Consider the following 15,481-nt stretch of genomic DNA (forward strand, 5'->3'; position numbering starts at 1 on the left):
TACTGGAAAAAGTGGTATCGGTGCATCCCTATTATTTATTATCCATTATAGAAATCAACAAAGCATAGCACCATGCTGTTTTTAGACAAGGAAGGTACAGTGAAAAATAAATTGTTGCTTGTTTGTTTTGGTAACATCTAAATTAATCATTTTCATTCAAGTCAGAAATATAACATGAACCTGACAACATCAGCATAAGCCAATGAAAGTAATTTATGAGAGTCATTGGAGGTAGAAAGAGCATTTAACATTTAACACCCTTTACACTTTTCACTAGTTTACAACCATAATACTCTTTGGATATCTACCTTGGGTAGTATCATGTCTTTTGGACATTTTGGAAAGTGCAGGATTGAGTGATTTTGTTAGGTGTCAGTAGAGACTTCATTCTTTACTGCTGCACATCTGCATCTGCTCACCGGCTGTTGGTGGGCGGTTTCATCGCCCTTCACTGAACTTTCTCATGCCGCGCCCCCACATGATGTGTCACATCAAAATACAACATCGCAGCTTTGTTTCACTTCACTTTTACTGCGGAACTTACGTCCAGTGAATGTGTTTGCTTTCACTTAGATAATTCCTCTTTATCCTCTATTATCTCCGTCGAATATGAATATTTATCCATTTAAATCTGCCGTGCATCCTAGACCAATCCCGTGCTGTATCTTTCACCTATGTCAAGACTTTTTTCTTTATATATTTTTTGGATTTCTCCTGCGTAAGTAACAGATTTAGTTTATTATCTTTTTGAAATACAGTGGTCCCAAAAGTTTTTGAAAACTTATTCCACACTTGAAATTGTATGAATGACATTAATATATTGTTCATTAGTGGATCACCAAAACTACAACTGTGGTTACTCTGCTTGAGGTTTCTGTATGTGTAGCCAGTGTATGAATAGCATACTCCGAACACTTTATAGAACTGCACTTTATTGTAGTTATTTTAAACACAGCAATGTATTATTTTATGAATGTATTTTTTAAAGAACTGATCTCTATTTCCCACAAAACAACCATCAGTCTTTTTTACCACAAATCACATTCAGTGGAGCATGTTGTCACACTATATGCAAGTTGTCACAATGGAACTTTTTTATATATGTATATGTATGTGTATATATATATATATATATATATATATATATACATACATACATACATACATACATACATACATACATACAGAGAGAGAGAGAGAGAGAGATATCACACAGTTGCCACATGTGCTGAAAAGAGGCCGGCAAGTTCCATTGTGACAACTTGCATATAGTGCGACAACATGCCCCACTGAATATGATTCATGGTAAAAAGACTAATGGTATTAATTGTCCCGATTTCTGTATCTTCCAGTGGCATGTCATTCCTTGGGGTTCAGTTTAGAGACACTGCATCCAAGAGTTTTCACTGTGCCCGAGGTAGGCTCTCATTTCGGCCATCAGGTTTGTCATTTTGGACCAACGCAAGGAGACAGGTGAGGCCTGCATTTTAATAAAGTAGAAATAACTCTTTAAGGTAATGACCGATTTTTTTTCTTTGAGAGCTGATGAATACAGATTCAGAGATTATTTTACATTATTATTTTATATTGTGACCAAAATCACTCATTCCTAACTCTATATAAATGACCACAAAAAGTGTGTGTTTGTTGACTGGAAAATTATGAGGTTATAATTCATAATCCACTGTCAGGAAATCTTTCTTTTTTTTTTTAGTTTTAAAAATGTATTTTCCCTGAGTACATCTCTGAATCATCATATACAGACATTAATGCAGTTGCAATAATGTTGCGTTAATGTCCTGTTCCACCACTGCATATCCTTCCTTTCTCATAATTGTCTTGTTCCCTTTTAGTGTGTTAGTGACGGCACCTAACCTTCATAATGGAACTGGTGGTCTTTATAGGTGTTCTTACAGTGGTAATCAGTGTATGCTGCTCCCAGTGACAGGTGAGACTGCTCAACACCATTACAGTACATAAAACACTAAGAAAATTATAATCTTAATTCCAATTTTGGACATATATCATGCTAATACTGTAGTATGCTTCAAAGCTGTTTTCCAACAATGTTGCTAGAGGCACACCAACATTTTGGATGTCTCCCTTATCTGACCTATCCATTTCAGGGAGAGATGTTCTTCTTATTATAGGGATATGATAACCAATCACATTATAGCCTTGATGACATTTTGCTTTCTGAGTTTTTATGACAGTCAATAGCTGCGTTTCTATTACCCTTCAAATTGCGCAAAATGAAATTGCGAATTAAAAATACGCCTAATGGAAATGCGTCAATTTCGCAAAAACGCCCATATATCGCAAAAAAGTTTTTACGCTCGCATGAGGTGGTTTTTCAGGCAATTCGAAAAAGGAATATTTCGCAAAACTGCAATGGAAATTTTTTTTTCGCATTAACAGGTCACATGGCGAACGTAAAAAGTCATGACCATTCCTCAATGTACTATAACCTCCAAAAAACACTTCATATGTGGCTGCTCTCAAGTATAAGGGGCTTTCCTTGCCATTAATGCTTAGACTAGTTACACTGCACACGTCTGTGGCGCGTTACGGCTCCGAAACGGCCACCGGAGCTGATCGCGGCCACTCTAGTCAATGCTTGTGTTACCAGTCACGCCGCGGCACGTCAAGTCCCAGAAGCTGCTCTCCGCGCTGCTTCTGTCAAAATACACGCATACGCCTCCTTCGATTAAATATAATGGCTAGTGTAGCCAAAATCCCATCAAAATCCGTTGCCATGACTTATCGAGAGAGGAAAAAATTAAGTTTTAGTCACATAACATCGGTTAATGGAAACGCCGTCATTTCGCAATAATATTTTTATTGACATTTATAAAATATCGCAAAAGTTTTATGAAAATCTGTAACGGGAATGCAGCTACTGATATCCTTGATAAAGAAAAGGAAAGTCCTTTCATTAGGGTGCACTGTCTTTGAAAGATAACATCGGTTAATGGAAACGCCGTCATTTCGCAACTTTTTTTATCAACATTTATAAAATATCTCCAAAGTTTTGCGCAAATCTGTAGTTGAAACGCGCCTAATCACTGTTTGTGGATATCATTAAAATGAATGACAAATCATCTCAATAATCACTAGATATCAAAGTACATTTCATGTAATTGTTTGTTTTGGTCATGGGTTAGACTGTATTGCAATTGGTTAAATTAACATTATATTAAAAAATATGCATGTTTTAAAGAAGCATATGAATATGCATGAACTAAGCTTATTCACACTTCTCTGATAAAATGTTGTCATTTAACCAACTTGCTTAATCATTGTTATACATTGTTACCTGTGACTTTCTGTGTGTGCAATGAAACACATTGCTTTAACTCTGATATACTGTATATCTTGCCTAATCTCTGCTCTGGGGGATTGGATTCCAAGGGACCAGCAGGTGAAGTCTGATGAATTATTTTAGACAGCTAAGGTTAAATACATTTACCAACACCATTAGATTGATGTATAACTGCTCTGCTGTGTTTTGGTTTGACCTCAGCTTGGTTCTTTCAAATCCACTTTTGTGAGATGGAAAATATGAAAGTCATCACATTTATTTTCATAGGTTTTGTTTTAGTAATACAAAACAATAAAAAAATGTTTGAAAGTATTTTATTTATTTATTTTTTTTACAGCTTTGACATCCAGAACTATGAGAAATGGATTGTTTCCTCACTCAAAAAGAGGAAGTAAATCACCAACTTTTGTGTGAAAGTTTCAACACTGCAGTGTACAGAAAAAAAAAACAGAAAAGTCCTTACACATGCCTCTTAACATAGCACTACTTCTTGTAAAGCTGGAACGTATCGTAATGTATTGTGAACGATGCTATACAAATACATTTAAACTGAGGTGTATTTTACAGTTTTTGGTATTTGAATTAACTTGCTAAATTTGATTTCACTTTCAGTTGATCCAGGCATTGCGTTAGGTTTGGCTCTTGCCTGTGATGATGCTCAAGCTTTGGTAAGTAGTTTTGATTATGATTGCAGTGGTAAAAACAAGTTAAGGAAGAGGTGGATAAAATGTGTTTGTCCTGATGCATGCTTAAATGTATAAATGTATCCAGAGTCTGATTTATGAGGCATTCAATGTAGTAAATTTCTTAAATTAAAACTTATGTAAAATTATATAACCATGGTTCCCCGAGAGGGAACGAGACGCTGCGCCCCCTAGGGGGCACAATGGGGAATGCAGCCTGCATGACTGAAAAGCACGTGTGAAACAACGCCAATATATTGGCCCACATGCACCATGACGCCATAGGCAGGGTGCCCGGAAGTATAAAAGGGCACCTGCTGAATACGTCATCCACTTAGATGTCTGAAGGAAACATAGACAGGCAGGCCAAAGGCATTTGCAAGGGGGCGCAGCATCTCGTTCCCTCTCGGGGAACCATGGTTAGATGCATAACCCGAGACGTTCCCCTTCTAGGGAACTCAATGCTGCGCCCCCTAGGGGGGAATTAAATTCAACCACACCGTGCCGAGGCGCATGCCTGTCCACCTGGTGGGAGAGCACCAAGGAAGCGCAAACATTCACCAAGCCTTTCCTTAGAAAGGGGCCATGCCACTAACACCACGGGCCACTCATGCAACTTGGCAGAAACGGGGGAACCCGAACAGATCAAGGGGAACATCCCACCAAAGTTAAGAGCACAGCTATCCTCAGATAGTTATGCTATGTGAGCAGAACTAGCCTGGATACACAAGACCACTGAAGAGGCTAACTAGAAAGCCTCTAGAGGAGCTAGAGATCACAGGTAAGAGAGTAGCTGCTGAGCTAGAACACAGCTATCCTCAGATAGCTATGTCCCTAAGGTCTTATGAAGGCTTGTGGACCAGAATAACATTTCCTAGATAGCCTTCCTACAGAGCTGGACAGACCACAGAGAGTGGGCTATCTACTTACTACCCTAGCAGGGGAGATAATACTGTCTAGGCAAGGGCTCAAAGAGACCGCTACTTAAAGACCCTAAGAAGGGGAGCAGTCACTGAGCTAGCACATAGATATCCTCAGATAGCTATGTACCTAGGAAGGGCTACCAGTAGGGGGACCAACTGAAAACTTCCCAGACCACAAGAGTGGGCTGTCTACTTACGACCCAAAGAGGGGAGACAACACTGTCTAGGTACGGGCCAGAGATGGGCACTCGAGTTAGTGACTCAGACTCGAGTCGCACTCGAGTTGCATTTTTATAGACTTCAGACTTGACTTCAGACTCGACCTGAAATGACTCCAGACTTGACTCGACTCGAGGAAAAGGACTCGTGAATATTTTAAAAGCAACTCGAGTCTTTTATCCTTAAATACTTATATAACTGATTTTCAAGAGGCGGACTGCATCCGCACCCCGGCATCCATCAGGACTGCGAGCCATAACACAGCACCATTTTAAGTGAGCAGCGCGTCAAAACGCTTTATTCAAGCCCTTTCAGCTCTGTGTGCTTTCTCTCTCTGGACGCGCGCCGGCGCCAAGTTCAAGAGCTGCGGATGACTCTTTTGTTATTTTAACAACTGAAACACGGTGAGCAGCAAAATGATGGATTAGCCTACTTTCACTAAAACACAGCAGAAAAAAAACAATGCTGCTAATATAGATATTTTTCTTACTATCTATTTATCTATCTATGACCTATGCCTCTGACTATTCAAACCAGATGTGACAAGATGTTTCTGATCTACATTTAGCATTATTAATCTGTAGGCTAAGAACACTGCAAAAAAGAATCATGTCATTATAATTGGGAAAATTGTTGTTAGATGGCTAGGCTAGGACTTAAACTTTGAAATTGTTAGTTATCCTTATTTTCTGCTCAAGATGAGAACGTTTTGATTATTGTAGCTACATTGTTTTTAGATAATGCTTTTAGGTAGGCTAAAATATTAAAATAGTATAGATTTCAGGAGGAAAACCCTGAACAGAATTTGTTTTGTCACATGGCATCGCATGTATCTAAATGTAAAAATGCAATACATGTAAAAAAAAAATAGATATTTTTTTTCGGACCTCTGCTTGGAAGAAAATATAGATAGATACTGCTTTTAAGTAAAATATTAAAATAGTATAGATTTCAGAAGGAAAACTCTGAACAGAAACATTAGGCTATTTTTTGTCACATGGCCTCACATCTAAATTAAAAATACAATACATGTAAAAATGTATTGGTTTTTTAATTTACTTATTTTTTGTCCAGCCCTTTGCTTGGAAGAAAATATAGAGGCCGCACCTCTTGGAACTTTAATTGAATGGTTGTAATATCTGTGTCACATATTTCCTGATGTGTCATGGTAGATCGGACACTTATTATAGAATTTGATTACAGAAAAATTGTTTTGAACATGGTAATGGATTAAAACATAGCCTATAAATAACAGACTGGATGTACATTAACCTTGCATCTTAACACCTCTTTTTAAGGGTCGACCGATTTGTGTTTTTCAAGGCTGATGCCGATACCGATTATTACAGATCAAACAGACCGATAACTGATATTTTGAACCGATATATATATGTCTGGTGTAAACCTCTTGGAACTTTAATTGAATACCCCTTACTTGTATCATAAAGAAATACTTTATTTATATGGTTTTGTAATATCTGTGTAAAATATTTCCTTTTGTGTCATGGTAGATCGGACTCTTATTATAGAATTTGATTACAGAAAAACTGTTTTGAACATGGCAATGGATTAAAACATGTAAGTAACAGGCTGTAAATTAACCTTACATCTTAACACCTCTTTTTTTTTCACAAAGCAGATCATAGATCATATATTTTGTCTATAGCCTATAAAACAGCTTCGGAAATAGGAAGATTTCAATACATGAGGATTCTGAATGAAATTTTTTTAGCAAGCCATTAAATGACTTGAGACTCAACTCGGACTCGTGACCAAAGACTCGACTCAGACTCCAGCGACAAAGACTTCACATAGCTATCCTCAGATAGCTAGGCTCTAGGAAAGGGGACCACTCCAAAAGAGGGCTCACCACAATTGCAGTAGAACACAGCTAGCCACAGATAACTGTAATCAAGTAAGCCCATCCGGCCAAAACAATGGCTGAAATATAATCACCTACAGATGGCTATATTAAGGAGGTCCCCAAACCGTGTCAGTCCCAAAGAAGACAATACACAGCTAGCCTAGATAGCCTTCCTGCAGAGCTGCCCAGACCACAGAGAGTGGGCTATCTGCTTACAACCCTAGCAGGGGAGATAGCACTGTTTAGGCAAGGGCTCAAGGAGACCGCTACTTAAAAGACCCTAAGAAGGTGAGCAGTCACTGAGCTAGCACATAGATATCCTCAGATAGCTATGTACCTAGGAAGGGCTACCGAAAGGGGGACCGACTAAAACTACCCAGATCACAAGAGTGGGCTGTATACTTACGACCCAAAGAGGACAGACAACACTGTCTAGGTATGGGCTCAAGAGACTGCTACTTAAAACCCTAAACAGGGGAGTAATCACTGAGCTAGCACATAGCTATCCTCAGATAGCGAGGCTATAGGAAAAGGGGACCACTCCAAGAGATGGCTCACCGCAACTGCAGTGGAACACAGCTAGCCTCAGATAGCTGTATTCAAGTAAGCCAGTCCTGCCATAACAATGGCTGGAATATAACCACCCTCAGATGGCTATACTAAGGAGGTCCCCAATCCGTGTCTGTCCCACAGTAGGCTAGCAAAGCACCGTGCTATTGACAAGGAGCTCACAAGAGGGAGATCAGTCTCCCATCAGTAAATGATTCGCTAAGAGTGAACACAAGATCAAAGCCTGATGTAAGCTGTGGCCATAACACAAGAGGGCTGGACACAGCTATCTTCGAATAGCAGTTCACTCAGATTGAACTGAAGATAGCCCAGACCACGGAAGTGGGCAATCTACTTAAAACCCCGAAGGGGAGACAGCACAGTCCATGCAAGGGGCTCAAGGAGACCACTATTTAAATACCCTAAAGAGGAGAGCTGTCTCCAAGCTGGAACACAGCTATCCTCGAATAGCAGATTCCTAGACAAAGACTTCAGCGCTTAATCCAGAGAACTTGTGCCAAGGGGAACCCAACCTTATTAAGAAGCCAGGCTAGAACATAGCTGCCCTCTGACTGCCATATTCCAGAGCAAAGTAAGCTTGAGCTGGAGCATAACCACCCGCAGACGGTTACATTCCGACTTAACACAGGAAGAGACATTCCCCATAACCACTCCAGGTGCTGAAAACCTTGGGAGAGAAAAGTCGCAAGCCTCTCTCCACAGAGTATTTAAATATATTCACACCCAGCGAGGCTCTCCATACACAAAAACATGCATATTAGAGAGGCACGGCAGAGCTGAATATAGCTCCGCCCACGATCTCGCAGGATCAGGGCTGAAACGACTCCATGCTAACACTTCATCGTCATAACAACCCAAAGTATCTGTGACATCCGGCAACCCGTTTAGAGAGGGTGTGCGAATCCCGCAGATTAAAGCGATGACCGTGAGGTGAGAAAAACTGTGCCGCGGCAACGACGGAACCGCGCCGTGAGATACAAACACTTTGTTCCGCATCCCTTGGAAATAGGAACAAACGTGAGTGGAGCCTAGACACCATGACTCATCACGATGAGCGCGTAACTCTGAACACGCGCTCTCTTCGCCGCACACACTTTCCACACCGCTCACCTGCCTTGGTCTCTCACACGCACTTCAAACAGACAGCTCCTGAAGACAGCAAAGAGGATGACGTATTCAGCAGGTGCCCTTTTATACTTCCGGGCACCCTGCCTATGACGTCATGGGCCGTGTAGGCCAATAGATTGGCGTTGTTTCACACGTGCTTCAGACACCGGTCATGAAGGCTGCATTCCCCATTGTGCCCTCTAGGTTGCACAGCGTTGAGTTCCCTAGAACGGGAACATGAATTGTGACATAAAACAAACTAATTATATGCCGCTCACATGTTTGCTCTCATAGCTTCATGTGTATGCTCTTGCACCAGCACCACGCTCCTAAGAGGGGTGGCATTAAAATACACTCTTTCCCTCACACCTGGGCAACTCAGTAAATCAACAATGTTATAACAAAATGATTTTAAAATTGAAAAATCTATAAGAATTTATTAAGAAAGTAAATATGGCTCCTACAATGATAATAAAAATTCTAAACTACAGTTTCCAAAAAAAAAGAAAAAGAAATTACAGACACTTTTATTGTACATATTACTATTACTGTGGAATACATAACCTTATTGGTAGATCACATGTAAGTGTGTGGGTTTTGTGATATGACCGGCTGACTGTGCATTATGCCTTACACACAAAAATATGAGCTATGTTTCAAATTGTACCAAAATATATGTCTATGAAATACTCGGTCAAATCATAATTTTCTTTCATTTTTACTAATTTTCTACTTTTTTTTACTCTTGTGTCTTTACTAACTAATCTAAGACAAGGTTTTCTTGCACAAAAAAAGGTCTCAGGTTACACATGTAACCATGGTTCCCTGAGAGGGAACGAGACACTGTGTCCTTTACAGGTCGCTATGGGGAACACTGTCAGTGTGACCGGTGTCTGAAGCACATGTCTAAACAGGACAATAACATTGGCTGATCACAGCCTATGACGTCAATACCTTTAATTTTGGTGAGAATCAGAAGAGCTAAGTGACATTTTGTGTGAAATGTATATGTATATATATATATATCAGGGGAGTTTCATCCAAGGAGGCAAGGGAGGCAGTGTCTCCTCAAAAAGTTGGATGAGAAAATAATCGATATTACAAAAATAATACAGCGCAAATATGACTAAATATGATATTAATTATAATATCGTTTTTATAAAGTAACACTGTCCAACAGCGACACCTGCAGGTAAAGTTAAAGTGGAGGCTTGCCTCCCTTCGGTCCATAGACTTTCTACAGAGACCCCAAAGCGTGCCATGACTTTTCTGGAGGCTCATTGTGATGAATGGGGGAAAGTCACGTGAGAGGAGGCAATGCCTCCATCGCGCTATAATTGGATATGATCGGTTATGATTGGATGTGATTGGTTCGTGTGATAAATCCCGCCTCTTGTTTTCGTGCGAGCTCTTGGTCTGAATGAAGAAAATGATGGCGTTATTGACTAATTATAAAGTAAGTAAACAACTCTCCCACTTAGATACCACTACTTTGTGTCACGTCAAAATAAAACTTGAAATGGTCTGAAAACGTGATGACTGCGTCAGTTTTTAGTGAGCATGCAGCGTGATGAAATGAAAGATATATCTTCGTGTCTGTGGCAGTGTTTACAGAGCTTTTATGACGATGACCCGAAATAAGTTGTCTATTAAAAAGAACAGCTGAAATTCAGTTCACAAATAAAAAATAGTGGTAACATTTTACAATAAGGTGTCATTTAATGAGTTAACAAACATGAACAAACAATGAACATTTATTACAGTATTTATTAATCTTTGTTTACAAGTTGTTTAGTTAATACAAATACAGTTGTTCATTGTTAGTTCATGTTAGTTCACAGTGCATAAACTAATGTTAATGAATAAATATAAAAATGCATTAAACACTATGAAATGTATAATTAGTATTAAAAATATAAAATAAAATACAAAATAATATTAATAAAATACAAAATAGAATTATATTTGTTCTCTTTTTTTATGTAATATTTATATATAAATATAATATTTATATAAAAATATAATATAAATATATATTTATATATAAAACTGCCTCCTCATTTTAAAACACCACCGCACGTCACTGATATATATCAAATGAAGGGTGTAACTGCACTTACGGCCCTTTGGCATTGAGAAATTTATTGTGGGTAAAGCCTGTGGATAGCACATGAGTCAAAATGGCTGACACCACATGTAAGCCCAGTAGGTCAACCATGAGAAGAAAGCAGTTTTTACTTCTGAAGATGTGTTATTAAGCTTACTTTGTGACAAAGCACTGGATGATGATGGAGAATATGAAAATATCCAGAATTCAATGTCAGTGAGGCATAGCTAGCTAGCAGGCAGTAACCAGTAACTTACATTATAATGGTATGTGTCAGGCACGTGCACACATAGACATAAAAGGGGGCTTGAGCACCTGCCCTTTTTCTTCCTTGAGAGAAAGTGCCCTTTTTTCTGGGGAGTTTTTTTTTTTAAATAAATGAATATATGTATATATACGTGTTTCTGTTTGCGCACAGCTTTCTCTGTCAAACAAATAAAAAGTCAAAATATCAGGTCGGGTCGGGAAATGTTGAGACTCTGTCGAGTTCCGATGCCTTTCTCCCTCCGCGTAGCACAGTAGTGTAGCACCCATTACATCACATCACAGACAGGCAGAGAGCCGCAGAAGTGAAGCCTTTCCTCCCTTTGCAGTTGTGTTTGTCTTGGTGTGGAGGTGAGTGGTGATGAACAAAAGACTAAGCTGCTTGCGCCTCGAATTTACAGCTAATTATCCAAAAGACAAAAGGCAAATATAGTTAATTTGTCTTGCTAACATCCATGACTCATAAGAGCTACCATGTGTGTTAGCTAAAGTTTAGTTCTCCTACCTGCCACACCAGAATTATCACAGAATAAAATATAAATGTAAGCAGTGTTTCATGTGCTACTTTTCAGCCACGGCGATGACAGAGTAATGCAAAATAATGGCAAAAACACATCTTTTAATAAACTGTGCACGATGGTTGCACGCGCACACAGCGTGCCAGTGTAGTCGGCTCAGTGTTGCCAGACGTACGATAATTATCGTATTTGTACGATAATTTTGACCTTTGTACGATGTATGATCAATCATGAAAAAAATCCCATAATGTACGATAATTTCGAAATTTCAAAGCGTGTTTTTTCCAAAGTCAACCTATTCAAAACAAAACCATGAAATCGGCTCATTACAGACGCTCTAAATGGGTTGGTGCACACCTCAGGACCCTCAACATCTGGAAATACGCAGGATTCTGACAGCGACTCGTTTGGACCTTCCCACAAGGTACGCCTATGGCCCTATGATTTCCGCTATGCGGAAAGCATGGATGGAATTGCGGAATCCAGTCAACGGAATTTACTGTATAACGCCCCAGCAATCAATTTTGCGTTTAAAAGACGTCTATTAGCCATCTAAACACAGTCCAGACGTCTAGGCTAAAACAAGGCTAAATTTGGGCTGTCAGTGAAATTTTAATAGATGTCTAATCATAGCCCAAGAATAGACTAGTCATCAATTAGACCGCTATTAAACGACTACATATATACGTCTAATAGACAGTGAATATGGGTCTAGGCTAAAACAAGGCTAAATTTAAATACAAAATGATAAAAATAAAGAAAATTAATGACAAAATAAAATGTTATAAATACAATATACTTAAATATAAATATTATGATAAAAAAATCTGGAATTTTTAACAACTTAAGATAATAAAGATATAAAAATTAAAAAATAAAATATTTTGAGTAAGTAATAAAATAATATTTAAAAGAAAAAAAAATCTAATACAAATCAAGAGCATGTTATCACACTTAACATTAAAACAGTACAGATAAATGACAACATAAAAAAAAAGATTAACCCTTTTGTTGGTTTACGCAGTTTAAGTTTTTCCCTATTGTGCCCCCCACAATCTGTCTCTGCCTCCAAAATTGTCTGGCACAACTGACTTCATAACACCACAGTGATAGCTGCTGTAACTAAAAAGTTGCCCAGTACACACATTAACCTCAAATGTACATGGAATAATAAATTCACCCCTACCGTTTTATTACATTATGTTTTCTGTTTGTACTGTTTAGGTTTTAATGCTGCATTGCACATCTGAGCTTTTTATACACATACCTCTAATGACCGAGAACAGTGCAGTCTTTTCAAATGCCTCTTTCTGCAGCGGACAACCACCCTTCATGTTGAATTTGGACAGGAGGGAATTTTTTAAAACCCCAATATTACAGATTAAGGTGGTTAACAATTGCGGACACAGTTTGACATTTCAAAATTACCAGTAAAGGAATTATTTTTTAAATTTCTGATTTGCATTGTAACTTATTGAGTATTGACACCACAATGTTTGATTAATGTTGTTTACTGTATAAATTAATATGGATTAATCTTTGTCAAAGCTGTGTTTGTTCTGCTGCTTGCTCTTTCGCCTCTTCTTGCACTGTTTTAAAATCGCTTGAGTTTGTAAACAAGTACAAATGATAAAACTTTTACTCTATTAAATTTTGCAATGAATCCTCTGAACACATGCGTGCTGAACCATGGGCCTAGTCATGGATCACTATCAACTACGATCTGCTCCCTTCACTAAAATGTCACGGTTCCTAAACATGATAGGAATGTCCTTTATCGTTTGTTGTTTGCCCGCTGCTCTCCGACAGGCAAACTTAGTGCTCTCTTGTGTAAAAACAAAATTCAAAACCCAACACTGATCTCTACTAACTCTCATGTCTCGCGTTGCCAGTATTCTCAGCAGGGCTACAATTGCCATCTAGCGGTTGGGAATTGTAATTGCATTTTTATTTATAAAATGAAAGACAGCCGAATATCAATAATATCATATAATGTAACATTTAGCTTGTGGGATGCATATTATCAAATGCAAGTAAACTTTTTAAACATTTAAATTAGCATTATTTTTGGCATAATAAATAATGCTATATTTAATAATGCTGTAAAATAATTAAAATATAAAATAATGCTAATTTAAATGTTTCAAAAGTTTACTTGCATTTGCTAAGAAGCTGCGTGGGTGAAAATTACATGTAAAAATTGTAAGGCTATTTTGGTTATGCTCATCACTGGACTGGTTACTGGTATAGGGCTATAGCCAAGCCATTAAAATTAGACCACAGATTGCCTCGATTTCGCCAGGTGGGCTAAAAGCAGACTACACGTAGCCCGTCCAATTTAGAGCGAAATCGTGGCTACATATGGACCATGTCATGAAATGACACTTTCTTTGTAGATATTATTGACACTGCGAACATGATGGGATATCAGCCATCTCATGCGCTGTCTGGCCAAAAGCTACAGTGAATCAGGTTTGACTATAAGTGGGCTACAGATAGCCGCTCTGACTACGAGCTAAATCGTGGCTACGCACAGGCTAAGTATTGAACATGTCAAAGAAATGAAACCAAACGCTTTTAAACGCTGTTGACTTTGCTTACATGATGGAATATCATACATCTCGGAATATCATACATCTCACAAGTTATTTTGCCAAAAAACGACATGAAACCAAATTCAAGGTTATTTGGGCTAGAAGTGGGTTACACATAGCCGGACTATATCGGGTCTATACTTAACCGAGACGTTGAAATCACGGCTATTGCGTGCTGGGGTGGAATGTCACAGAATTTGTCATAGGCTATTTAAATATAAATCCTGCATGTTCTGTGTCTGTCTGAATCATAGTCTATGGTCTGAATGAATGTCATGCGGTTTTGTTTACTACACATACTGAAGCACGCCTGACGCTCGTGGTGATTTCAGCATCGGCCTTCTCACTAAATAGGACATAAATACATGAACAACATCCCCAGAACTGCTCTGAGAGTAAAAAATATATAGTTTCTGCCAGAAATGTATTACTATTGTTCAGTAGAATGTACGTACAACTACTACTACTAAAATTATTAAGGAATAATCACAATATTTCTTCCATGTTTTAATTTTAATTGTAAATCCCCTTTGTTTGCCAAAAAATAAAATGTTTAATTTTCATTAATTAAAAGATAAATTAAATTAATGTGTTATGCCTTCATTCGATAACCAGAAAAATGAAAATACACAATGCAGAATTTCTAAAGAAAAAAAAACATTTCATAAGACTATAAATAAAAGTAGTTTTTATGCATTCAAATAATTAGATATATTAAAACACAGAATTTGGTAACAATAAACAAGGTGAAAAAATAGAGCATTTCATAAGACCCTAAACATGTAATATTTGTTAAACTTTTTAATAGATTTGATGTTGAATTGTATACGTTTCATTATTTAATTAGACGTGCTTTTGATTAATACAATTTAATGTAACCATTTAAAAAGGAGTCCAGAAAAATTCAAATGGAAAAAAAAACAAAAATCTCAAACAATTTAAATTTGGAATTAAAAAAAAAAAGGTAAAAAAATAAAACGTATTTCATAGGGCCCTAGCATAGTTATTTATTTATCGTGGTAATTTGGACTTCATTAACTCTTTTTGAGTCAAAACCACAAAGCGCGGCCCAGTTCACTAACGAATTGTTTTTACATTTGTTCGTGAATCAGATAATTACTGCTTTTCTGAGAAATCTAATCCCGTCCGGATATGTCTAAGATTCATGGCGTAATTGTTGGGTGATCCTATTCTCTGACCGCTCGCTCCACTTTCATCATGGATATAAGCCGTAACAATAACATTAAATCAATAAGAAGATGCCGATCACGGAAACTAATAGCAGAGTTAGGTAAGTATCTAGTCGTATT

At 37.9% G+C, this 15,481-nt stretch overlaps 1 protein-coding gene and 1 long non-coding RNA gene across 2 annotated transcripts in view; one reads left to right on the forward strand and one right to left on the reverse strand.

Annotated features, from left to right (window-relative positions):
* The first annotated feature begins 539 nt into the window (after nt 1–539).
* The window catches only part of LOC107665421 (integrin alpha-M-like), a 39,861-nt gene continuing 24,919 nt past the window's right edge, over nt 540–15,481 (forward strand). The window contains exons 1-4 of the mRNA XM_016456294.1: nt 540–718; nt 1,353–1,473; nt 1,854–1,948; nt 3,935–3,990. Of these exons, the coding sequence (XP_016311780.1) occupies nt 610–718; nt 1,353–1,473; nt 1,854–1,948; nt 3,935–3,990 (381 nt within the window). The 5' untranslated portion in view covers nt 540–609. The remainder of the gene's footprint in view (nt 719–1,352; nt 1,474–1,853; nt 1,949–3,934; nt 3,991–15,481) is intronic.
* LOC107665422 (uncharacterized) lies at nt 4,664–7,479 on the reverse strand. The gene is made up of 4 exons (XR_001631547.1): nt 7,465–7,479; nt 6,948–6,952; nt 5,581–5,585; nt 4,664–4,764 (listed from the first exon to the last, which is right to left on the reverse strand). It is a non-coding gene; the product is annotated as an uncharacterized LOC107665422 (long non-coding RNA).

This window comes from Sinocyclocheilus anshuiensis, unplaced genomic scaffold (assembly GCF_001515605.1).
Source record: "Sinocyclocheilus anshuiensis isolate Anshui unplaced genomic scaffold, SAMN03320099.WGS_v1.1 scaffold900, whole genome shotgun sequence".
In the NCBI taxonomy this organism is placed as follows: domain Eukaryota; kingdom Metazoa; phylum Chordata; class Actinopteri; order Cypriniformes; family Cyprinidae; genus Sinocyclocheilus; species Sinocyclocheilus anshuiensis.